Genomic DNA, 12,590 nt, shown 5'->3' with positions numbered 1-12,590 from the left:
AATGAAATGAAAGCCCAAGAGACTGGATTTTGATTAAAATATTCCATTAAGACATATAAATGCTGCTGAAAGTAGAGTTAATCAGTACAATACATATTGATGCATTAACAATGTATTTTTAGAATCCTTACAGGGATTAGTAACTGAGTGACATAAATGCAGATAAAGATTGGTTTATATCTGTGAGTAAGAATAAACCAGCTACATGTATATTCTCTGATCTGCTTTAAAAGCTTGATAGCAACTACAGTGTAATGAGAAACAAGTGAAAGGCAGGGGTCATCTGGTCATCATGTGTCCTCATTAAACATCCATTTTGATAGACTTATAAAGATTATAGCAGCTGACCTGAGAGTGCACTGTTTATCTGGTGGCTAATTGCCCTACTTGTTGAATTAAGGACAAAAAACACTGATGTTTACGCTGGAGATTATGACAAAATGGATGAAGCTGCACTAAGCATGGCATTGCACAGTAAAACTAGACTTAGCAGCAAAATCAAAACCAGAGTAAACGATCATCCAGTGACTTTATTAAAACTTAAAAATGGAGCATAAAATTGCCACTACCCAGAATTGTGCCCTTGTGGAGGATAAATTGATGAAATGCTGACAAAAGATGACTTACACAGTGTTGTTTGTCATTGAATTATTAACTGTTATTTATCCAGCGAGGAAGGTTTGAGCTTTTCAAACGGATCCGTCGTGTCCCTCATGGCTGCTGGCATTTGATGAGTCTGTCTATCAGATTCTCTTTTGCTTTTCATCCCAACTCATCCACTCAGGCAAAAGAACCTGTCAGTGTGGCCTGACAGTTCACACAGCAATCAGTATACTGTAGGTGTCACGATTATGTCAGGCCGGCAGCCCTGGGTAGAAGACAACGGCGCGATTTTTTTTTCCCCCCTCCATTTCTTTGCATGAAGACGAGTGTCATTCATGTTCAGTGAGTGGGCGACACGCCGCATGAGGCAGAGACTGGAGTTGGGTATCTGGGCTGTCCTGGCTTAGCCTACCAGTGGCCACAGTGACAGATGTGCTGTTTAATACCAGAGCTGGCAGCGGCCCTGGTTGGAGTGAATATAAACGGGCTCACTGTCTCCAGGAGGGAGAGTGCAAAGCTAGTGCAGCAACAAAGTACTTCACATGCAGGCTTGGCGCTCGACGGTTGGTTTTGATGGGTCATCCTTGTTATCTCACATGCTTTTCATTTCATAAAAACCCAAAGGAGGCCAATTAAGTGAAGCACACCTAGCGCGCAGTCCGTCCGCGCACACGGCAAACCTTGCAGGCTCTCTTCCATCACGGCGAGGTAACATTTTTGGAAATTTAACAAGCATGTAAGCAAAACTTTTGTAATGATGAGAGTCTTCCCCTTCAACTGATGAACATAAAAGCAAATCCGCTGCACCAGCTGTTCCATCCTCTCAAATCACTCAGACCCTGAGCTTCTCTTCCTCCTTGGCTGAGTCAGAAAGCATCAATGTTGCCATGCAGATGCTCCAACTGCCTCTAAAAGCCACCTCACCGAGACTGCTCTCCTGCAGACAGAAACATGTTCAGCATCTTGCACCAATGCTTGATTAGATTCTTTCTTCACAGTATGTAGGTTAATGTTTCCTATGAGGGAGGGCTGCATTCATGCTAGCATTTTATTCTAAATCAGAATCTTTGTTCTCCTCTCAGGTGATCCAATTTAAAAAAAAAAAATACTTGTACGAATTTATATTTACATGTTGTTTTTCATATTTCATTTAAAAGCAACACTGGCTTTGACTGGCAGCAGAAAATTAACTTTAGGGAGGGAAACGGATGTGCTACTTATTTAAATGCAGCTTTTTATGTGTATGATAGCACTTCTTAGTCCATACATTCGTTTAGAGTGAGACCAAACCAATAAGTGATTTACTAAACCGCTTTCAAAAGAATGTAAAAAGTTCTTACTTATGATAAATAACTTTTAAAAGTTCTGAAAAATAAGTGAGATTTGCTTCATGGTCCAAGTAAACTACAAAGTTTACTTATTTACTGGTGTGAGACTTCATTCATTAATAAAGGAGTGTTTTTGTTTTTTCAAAAATAACGTTCTCCTTCACCAGTTTTAATAAAAACACTGTTGTTTTTAATGAACTACAGTTTGCCCCGTAGTTTGTCTTATGGCTGCACATTAAATGCTTCTCACTGGCATGTCATCAAACTGCTTTTCTGTGCTTGTCTTTGAGCATTATTTCTTCAATTGTAATCAATCTTTGTATTATTCCATTAAAATGCAGCAAGCCTGAGCGACCATTGTGAATTCTAATGTGCACTAATGGCTTTTACCATATGTGCAAAACAGCTTGCAGAAGTGAGCCGATTCCCAATAGCATTGCAGAAGACAGGCCACTGTGTTATAGCATTAGAGATGAAAAGATGTATTTGTGTCTCAAAGTTTTGCGTTCCGGATCACGATAGATGTGATCAGACGTTGGTCGCATAAAGCAAATCAGAAACGATTTGAGTGCAGAAGCATTGGCAAGGGGCCAGACGCTAACAACTTTAATAATGCACCTGTGGCAAAAAGCATTTTGCTGATCTAATTCTAGCAGGGTATGTTTTTATTTTGTTGACCTTTCCAGCATGTCGGTCTTTATTTCAGCATAATGTTCTCGCCAGGATCTGACAGTGTTGTTAGCAGGACACTTAAGGAGTCCACTCGGGAGATAAACAGTAGCACGCATCAGAGAAAAGGAAAGCTGTTAGTAGCCTCATGAATTTCTCATGGAAAAAAAAAAAAGTTGCTGTTGCATTTTGGTTAATTATCGAAGCTCCATCAAGAAGATCTGAGAAACACATGCCAGCAACACAAGTCAATGACACCGCCAATGCCACCGAGCAACATCGCCTGCTTCTTTCGACTGTCCCCGCTATCATGATATGCAGAATGCATCAAATTTTCTTGCTCGTCCAAAACTCTGTTGCAGATTTGCTTTGCTTTTCACTATACTGTAAGGCATCAAAGTGATGGACGAGCTCGCCACAGTAAAGCTGCAAAAACAAGCTCAGTCAGAAACTCTCACCAGGCTGAAAGTTTGCCCACAACACTCGTCTTGTTAAAGCAGTTTCCACAGTGTTATTTTCTCCTATGCTTCACAAAGTGTTTCATAATGTACAGACATACAAAGATGATGCAGTCCTGATTGTACAGCTTGCAATTCTCTGAAATGCAGGGGGACACGGTGGGGAATATGGGGAAAGAAAGCTGAAGAGATGCAGAGATGTGGGAGCTTGTGTGGCAATGGGAAGAGACTGCTGTGTTTAATGAGATTTTTACAGCTGCTTTAAAAATCTGTTTTGTCACAAATTCTCATTTTTTTTGTCACCTCATTATCCACACAAATCTGCCAGCTTGCATTTCCCACAAATAGCTATTGAAGAGTCCATTAGAAGACATGAAAAAGCCCTTGTGATGCACTTTTCTCTCCATTTTTCATTTTTTTAGGAGGGAAATTAGGAATGTTTAATTCTTGTTTGCCTGACTGAGTGGGATAATGGGATTCCCTCATTTCCTGACGTCCTCAAGGTAGAGTAGTATGTCTCCGTGAGAGGCAAAGTACTGAACATTCAGACATGGTTGTAATATAAACCCATCAAGTGGTTTTACTCCTCACTGATTTCATCTTAAATGTTTAATACCCCACTCACTGCTGTGACACTCCTTTGTCGCAATAATGACATATGCGCCTGTTAGGTTCGCTCAAACACTGTATCATTGTGGAGTAAGATGCAAGTTTGTGGCACAAATGAGGACATTTATGCATTATTTAGACTTTAGTGAGGACTGCTTTGCTGGTGGCATGGCACTGCTGGGGAAAAAGGCCCACACTCTCCATGCACACAGGATGGAGAGTTCAGTGTAACAGCTTGTTGTTGTTTTCGATTTTCAATGAGAACAGTGGATACAATACATGCTTCAGCGCTTAAAGTCCCAACAGGCTTTAGGTTAATTCATCCCAATATCGCATGCACCGATCCTGTAAACACTCTTCAGAATATATCATATATTTAAAATAAAATACTGAGGGGGGTCACTTACCTTGTGTGAGAATCGTTGTAATTGTTGCAAACAGCACATGTAAGACCCTCCAGCTCTGCCAGTAAAGGCTCATTTTGGCATCCGGCGCTGCTCGCTGTTCCAGGCAAGTTCCCAGTGTCCCCGCGTTCGGATCTTGTTTCAGCAGACTACTGAGCGGATCGTTTCATCCATTCCTGCAGTTCGCACACTTAACATAATTAATCACACCTGTGAGAGTATAAGTTGTTCTGTAGTCCGTATGTGTGGCAGGTCGCACGGACGGCGCATCGAGATCCGTGCCTCCACCGGTTCTCCGCGCTGTGCGTAAAAGTTGTGCGTAACGACCCGGGCGAAGTCCCTCTTGAAGAAGACTCCGCTTTGAAGCCGTGGGAATGTTGAGCTGAAACTGCGAGACGGAGAGAGCTTCCTCTGGATCAGTATTCCCCCTTCGGTGGCGAATTATCTCAACAAGTCGCTGAGAATGAGTCGGTGTCCCTCTCTGCCGCCGCGGCTGGGACTCTGCGGTGTTAAACGGTTGTTAGCAGATCACTGACTGTCTTGTGCGCAATCCTCAGGGCACTAAACTCATCATCTGTCACTGTTCATCCGCTCAGAAAGCCACGTCCAGTGCGCAGCTGGTAGGATTAACCCTGTGCCGCGTTTCGATGTAATGTCACAAGAAATTATCAAACATTGCGTGTTTAATATCTGGTAATGTTTGTTCACTTAATTTGCTTCATTGCAGTGTAAACAGAGAAAATGTTTTTATGAAGGATGGATGACCAGAACTGTATGGTTAACACAGCAATACACTAATTTAAAACGTTTTAACGAGTTTTCTTTATTCTAGAAAATTAAAAACTAAAATTGGTTTGACAAAAAACATTTTTTTTTTCTAATTACATTGAGTCTAATATAATGGAGGTATTCAACGGGATTTATAGTAAAATCACAGGCAGTTTTATCATCACAGAAATCATTTCTCATCATAAAACGTGAGAGCACGGCGCCCCTGAATCATGACGTAAAGTAACTTTGGTTTTCGCGGAGATTTTATAATCCGCTGCGCAATTTCCCTCAATTTTCTGCTGCTGTTAAATCTTGATTAACGCTCACATAGTTGATCCGTGTGTCCCCACCGCCCCCACCCCCTTTAATTCATGGATGATTATCTGCAGCAGAATAAAGACACCGTGACCTTGTCAGACCTTGACTGGTTGCCTGTAGGTGCTTATCACAATTTTAATTCAGCCAAGAAAGAGGGAACTAATCAAGTCATGATTATTCAACTCATTATGATTTATTTAAATTTTAAGGAGGAATTTGCTCATCTCATTCTCAGATGTGATCAAAAGTGAAAACTTTTACTGCCTCTTGCAAATTGCTCATCCAAACCTCGTTAGTTGCGGTTTCAGTGATGTCTAAATTCTATTGGTCTAGAATGTAATTTAAAAGCTTCAGGTGGGTTTTTAGTGCCCTCTGATGGCAGAGAGGGGTTTCTTGCTAAGTGAAGCAAAGGTGAGTTACTGACTGTTGCTTGCAGCTCAGTTACATCAGAAATTATGTTTCTTACTTATTTGAGCTTATTTTGTTAACAGGGAAGCCGGTGGGTAAAAGAGCAGCATTTAAATTCATGCATGTGGTTTTATGAGCAGCAGAAATGTGGCGCCTAGCATTTTGCATGCAACCTGCTTATTGTAGTGACATAAGGCATATCTCACTGTGATATAATATTCCTTTTCCTCATCTGTCTGGAACCAGCCATAAATACTAATGAGTGCACCTCAGTCATGCAGCTTGGTGCGCATGTCGACTTATTTGACTCCAACAAAAGTTACTTGTTCCTAGTCTTGTTGAGATAGCTTGCAGACCTGTCAAATGTAATGGGGCTTTATTGACTAATAAAGAGGATTAACCAACATATCTACACAGAGTGTGACCCAGGCATCACAGTATCTGGAGACAGGAAGAAGTCGCCACGAGCCACAGTGCTCTGAGCGTCGTTGAGCTCCTCCCCGGCTCTGCAGCGCCCTGATAAGCAGCAGCTGCATCTCCGTGTTGGGGCAGCTCCAGTGTGCTGTGGTGCTGCCGTAGGATAATTTAGATCCTTTTCCTATTTACCTGCTTCTCACACACACACACACACACACACACGCATAAACACAGACAGAGAAACAGCAACTATAAGGCTGAGAAGACCAACCAAAAATGGATGCAGGAGATGTCTCTTCATTGCATCCGCACTCACAGTCGCCAGGAATAGACACTCAATGGAAATCAAATGAATTGTCATCATAATACAGATAGAATTTTTTTTTCTAGAAGAAGCAACAGGCCTTAATCACTGAAAGTAAACAGAACTGCAATTTTCCTGGTTTGAACATTTTCCCGGCTTGTCTGAGTGATCCCCCAGCCACATCGACATTAGCATCGCAGAACCATACTCATGTACGAAAACAACCTTTTTTTTTATCACCCAGTGTTGCACAAAAAGGCCATCCCTTATCACACAGCCCTATATTCACCCATCATTTAAAATAACATCTGAAAAGGAAGAAAAATGACCCGTGCGGCGACTGTATATGTGATGCATTCACAGTGATTTGCAGATGAAGACAAACATATGGCGGAAGCTGTCAAATATATGTTATGGACACTTAAAGGACAGAGAAACAACACAGGCCTCTGGATATGCAAGTTAGGACACTGACGTAGATGGATGTCACAACAGAAATGTGCGGGAGAGGGAGAGTGGCCATAAACCGGTGATAGATGTGAGCGCCACGGGGAAGGGAATGTGTTTTCAATGTACATCATCCTTCTGTTTGACAGATAGAGGTAACTCCATCGGAGGTGCATTTAGCTGCACAGCACACTTGTAATGGTCCCATTCTCGGTTTTGTAGGGAACTCAGGAAGAGAGTGCTCTAAAATTTGCATATCTTTACAATAACACTGTTACTGCCTATTGTGAGTAGAAAATGCAGAGCCTTAGACAAAGTATTTATCTGTGAATGTGTGGATGAGTGCAGATTCTCCTGTATGCTGTATGTTCAATCGGCCTTTACAGTGATATGCACTTGTTGTTCTTGTTGAGTTGCTTGAGCTGCCATTTCTTACTAATAATAAAGGCTACGAACCTGCAACAAACATTCACATGTTTCAGACTTCTTAATAAGCCCCGGGTTTCGTTCTGCTTAAAGATGCTGCTCAGTAGGGAAAACTTTTGTTTGGCTTCTTGCTAACTGTTAAGATTCATCCCACTTCTACACCTGTCTATGAGCAAGATCCATTTAATCTCAAGAGAAACACATAATAGGTGGATCCAGCAGGTAAACTCCAAGTGCAGGAGAAGCTTGTGTCTCTGCAAAAGCTGTTGTCTAAAAAGACCAGCTTGTCACTTTATCCAATAATTCTTGAGTTTCATTTATTGTTTTTTTCGTTGCTGGTCTTTGAGCTAAGATGTATTACTAATGATGGTAGTTTCTTAACGTAAAAACACACTAATTGGTTGTGCACAAGAAATGCTCAATGATCATTTCAAAATCACGGATCAAAATACGTCTGCAATTAAGACATTTTGACAGAGCTGCAAAATGCCAATTATTGCTAAATCATGAGGACGATTTCTGACCAGACGAAGAATAAGCCTGTTTTTTTTCCTGACAGTTCTTGGCTATGAATTTTTAGTGTTGATCATTTTTGACAAATTGACAGTTATTTTTAGACACCAAATCAAACTTCCCATCAGATAAATCAACACCTTTGATAGCTTTAAAAAAATCCAACTACCTGAAGGTGTTTAATTAACCCAAGACAAATCTGGCACCATGTCGATTTGTAACACTCATATATTGTTGATGCAGACGACCCATCTGATGCCAGCAGGTAATTGTCCGTAACAAAGCCGATATTAACAACGCTGCAGCACACAAACAAAGTCTGAAACCAAGTAAAGCCTATTTAGCAAAGGCTTTGGGCTGTTTTGCAGGTGATGGTGGCCATGGCTGTGCGCATGAATGAAACCCTCTTCAAGATGAAAGCCCGGCACAGATAGGAAGAAGAATACAATGTGAGGAGTCAAACTACGCCCACCTATGCTCCGGATCAAACAGACCCTTGTTAAAACTACAGCAGCCACTATATGCAATTACCGTTAGTGATTCACCCACACCGAGAGAATCTGTCTACACTTTATTTCTTTCAAATACTGTACATTTCACAACCTGCAATGAATAACAAGCCTTCTGGTTGTAACGCACTTTCCAATTAAATTCCACATCGGATAAAAGAATGACAGAAACATCTTTAACACGCTGTAGGCTCTGTCCCATTAGATGACAGAGAAAAGGCTTCCTTGTCCATGACAGAAAAGAAGCTACTGAAGGTTTTCTCATATGACACGCCTGTACAGCTTCAAGCGCACCCCCACACATGCACTTGAAGCTGTACGGGCTTTGCAATCGTATGTGTAAAACTAAAAACGTACAAAGTAGAGACCCGAGCAAACATGAGCTCAGATGCCTCAAATATACCCAAGAGCCCTCGGCGCTCCTCATTCCTCAGGGTCCTAAAAGCCGACACATTAGCTCTGCACCAGTGGCTCAGAGGGGAAGCATTCAGCCATCCAACCTGACTGCATCTGATCCTGATCAATAGATGTGTGTGTTGTTCCCCTTCAGGTGAAACAGCAGAGCACACATCTGCAAGCGTCTGTTTGCTTTATAGGAATGCTGCGCCATTAGTTGTGCTTTCCAAACTCCTGTACAGTGAAAACTCTGTCTGTGGCTTCCTAATCTCGCCCAAACTGGGCCATAAGAGACAGCTCTCCATGTTTGGGTTGAATACCCTCCAGCAGCCGAAGACGAGTTCGTTCAGCCTAATCTCCACTGTGTGATGTGTGACTTCTTCCCCTGCTGTCGTGCTCGTGTAATCTGCTGCTTGTGCTGCTTTAAGTCCGGGGGAGTAGCAAGGGGTTGAAGCGGGAGACGGCATGATGGGAACTGTCATCTCTGTCCCATCGATGGGTGCTGCCAGTATCCTGCTAATCCCCCAGAGTAATCCCACCACCACAACAGAGAAATCAGACACACCAAGCAGGCAGGACGGGGCTCAGCACTGCTCCGCACAGCCAGCCCTGACTGCGGCGTATACACACACACACACACACACACACAAGCACGTGCAAACACTGTTAACAGAGTGACAGCAGCCACTTTACATGAAAATTGACTCTCACGCTTGATTGATGATGGATGTTTACACATCTCTACAAATAGCAGAAAGGTAGGAAGCAACTGTGGCTTGTGCCTTGAATGAAATGGAAGCACATCTAAGGTGGAGAAAACAATCACAAATCCAGCTTGAAATCTGCTGCACTTTTTTTTTTTATCTTGTCTTGTCTGATGCCAATCACATGAAAGAAAATTACACTTTATATTTGGTTCAGTGTATCATACGGAGCCACTTGCAAAGAGGAGTTATTAAACTTTCTGCATCCGTTTTTGTTTTGCTGGCCACTTCTCATGCAGAAGCAGAGGATCGTGACGATTACTGAACCGAGGCGAAAAACAACAACAACAAAAACAAACGTCAGATGTCACCTCTGCTGTCTCACAGATGTCTGAACAAACTCAAATCAGACGGAAAAAATTACAGAGTGAAAACCAGATGTTGGGATGTTTGCAGGGATCTCTGTTAAAATAATTTTTCACCCCATGATGCAAACATTTCTTTATTTTCGTATTTGAATGTTTTGTCTGATAAGACGGCTTTGATGTCTCTCCGAGAAAAATAATTCTTACTGGAGGCCATCTTGACAATTCTCCAAGAAATGTTCGAACTAAAACGCCATAAAATGGCAACAACGTCTTGACATCTGAAGATGTGTTGCTCTTTAAAGAAGATGAAGAATAGGCTCCATTTGTTTTGAGTAATTATCAGACGGTTAGTGTGCCTCCTACAAAGATCATTTGTTACAAACAGAATCCTCATGTTTTAGTAATCACGTCATTAATTCCCAGTTCAGTTATCTTAAGGAGGTCGTCAAGAGAAAGAAATCAGTTATGAAGAATTCAGGCCACAATTAAGCTGCGATATCTCATAAAAGACTCATTATGATCCCCTTATCTGCCTCATTCATCTGTCGTGTATTTAATTTTTGGAGTATGGCTCTGTGGATATGTCAGCTGATTGGCCTGCGCAGTGAGGCTGGCCTGAAGTGACTCAACAACTATCTGATGAATTGGCTGGAAATTTTTTCAGGCATTTGTGTTTTCGAGGAGATGAGTTATGATGAGTTTAGAGACACGCTGATGTTTGCTCCATCACTACAATCAGGTGGCTTATTTGTGTCTGTGGGAAAATAATGATCAACAACTGTTGGGGGATCTCAAAATTGAGTTGCCTCAAAATAACTCTGGCCTTCCTTTGCTGTTCTGTATAAATCTGAATGACTTCAGTTTATTGGTGCAGCAAAAGAGAGATACTTTGGTTCACTCCAACTGTGCTTTGTCTGTCTACTTTGATCACCAAACACCCAAGCAGTGACAATGAAATATATTATATTGAAACCTGGAAGATGTTCACAAATTGATGTGAATATGCAGGAAGTCCAGCATTTCATCATAATTCATAAGAAAATATGTTATTCTGTGCAGATTCCTGTGCAGACTCAGGAAGCTGTCCCGGATGCACCCTGCCTTCACCCACCGTCAGCTGGGATTGGCTTTAGCATCCACCGCCCCGCAACACAGAACATAAATGGACGGATGGACGGCCAGACGTAAATCAAGTGCAATGTGACTTTGAGTGCAGGGTTGATGGCAGGCATTCCACCATCATCAATGCATAAATGTTCCTGGGGACGTTCTTTAAGTACATTTAGAAATACATTTATTTTATGCATTTTGTCTGCTATGTGGGCAAAGTAGCATTGATCACTATGAAGTCACCAAATTGCCCGACCTCAGTGCATCAGGCTCACCATTCAACCTTCAGGCATGTCTTCAGGTTTTGGGGGGAAGCTGAGGAACTCATCTAAATTCATTTAAACCTACACTAAGGAACTTTTCAACCTTAATAAAACATTTTAATATCTTTTGTGATGATACATCGACTTACAGCTAGTTGAATGACCCCTCTGTCACGGGCTGAGGGCGTCAGTATTGCTTCACTTGGACTGAGCAGCTGTGAGGAGGGTGGTAGGAACCCTGCTCACTGAAACACTCCACATGTGCGGACTGCTTTACGGCATGCGTCACATCATGATATAACATTGTTTAGCCACCATTAGATTCATGACCTCGACGTTATCCATCCTTCACACAGCCACTGGAAACAAATGAAGGTGAGTTCAGTCCGACAGCACGCCACCGGGAGCAGCATTTTACCACGCCACGCGCTAGGCCTCATGGGAACTGTAGTATTCCTTCAGGCAAAACACTACCGCTTTTGTCCACTGGCGCCGCCAAAATCAACGAAAACTGAAAGTTCCTTAGTGTTGCTTTAAATCAACACCCATAATTTAAGCATATGGTGGTTTTAGCGGGCAGAGCTGCTCACTAATGACTTGAGCACTGTAGCGGAGCCAGAGTGGGGGCAAGGGGGCGGTCGCCCCAGGGCCCACAAGGTCATAGGGCCCCGTTTCATGTGATGTGTTCACATTTACTCGTAAATAAATTATTATAATAAATTGTGCAGTGTGTGCGAGAAGGTATATGCATATGATTGTGGGCTCCAATTTGAGAATTCTTACATTACGACTGTCCATGAATGCATCAGAGCTGTAAGCCAGCGCTGATTGGCTGTGCGGCATTAACGAGGTTTTTCTTTTGCGCTTGATCTGAACTCTTTGGAGGGAAGTTAAACAGTATGCTAAACACTATGCTAGCCGCTAGCGGTACTACCCAAAACCTAACATCGGAGCCACTGGTGAGTCAGTGAAACCTTCAAAAATATTATCTTTATCAGAATGCTGTGGTCTTAAACACCTGCCTATTTGAATGTGCCTTGTGTTGCTTTCAACTACAACAGACCGCTGAGTCTATTTTTTTCTAATATACGTGAATTCCAAAAGATATAGATAGCTGTGTCTATATCTTTCTGAATAGATTGTGTAATTTTAGACCAGCTGTGTTCATTTTATATTTAAGAAGTATCAAAGATGGTACAGATTTAGCCTGTGAGTTTTTAATCTGAATTTTCAGCACCATGGACAGCGAACGCTCGGAGATTGACAGCTGTGAGGCTGCATTTGTGTGTGTGTGAAGTTTGTGAACTGGTTTGTGACTTATTCTGCTTTCTAAAGCATATAGGTTTGCTTGGCTCAATAAAAGTGAGCATTAGTGTGTTGTCTGATGGTAGCATGAGGTGTTGTTTGAATGATAAAATTACTATCGTAAGAGCCCGTCGAGAATGCTCCGCCCCCTCTGTACTGAGACCCACACTCTGCCTCTGGTTGAGCAGCGGAAAAAGATGAAATGCTGAAGTAATATCCTTCCTGTTCTAATATCCTTTCTTTTTTTTTCAGCACTACTG

The 12,590-nt window shown here is 42.1% G+C and overlaps 1 protein-coding gene across 2 annotated transcripts in view; it reads right to left on the bottom strand.

The window, feature by feature from the left end:
* Positions 1–4,601, bottom strand: part of LOC115398001 (transmembrane protein 132D) — a 29,809-nt gene extending 25,208 nt beyond the window's left edge. For both annotated transcript variants that reach the window (XM_030104605.1, XM_030104609.1), the window contains exon 1: positions 4,075–4,601. In XM_030104605.1, the coding sequence (XP_029960465.1) occupies positions 4,075–4,147 (73 nt within the window). In that variant the 5' untranslated portion in view covers positions 4,148–4,601. The remainder of the gene's footprint in view (positions 1–4,074) is intronic.
* Positions 4,602–12,590: the final 7,989 nt, after the last annotated feature.

This window comes from Salarias fasciatus, chromosome 12, assembly GCF_902148845.1.
Source record: "Salarias fasciatus chromosome 12, fSalaFa1.1, whole genome shotgun sequence".
NCBI classification, from domain to species: Eukaryota; Metazoa; Chordata; class Actinopteri; order Blenniiformes; family Blenniidae; genus Salarias; species Salarias fasciatus.
Note: the sequence above shows the minus strand (reverse complement) of the source record. Positions and strands in the feature narration are given on the sequence as shown.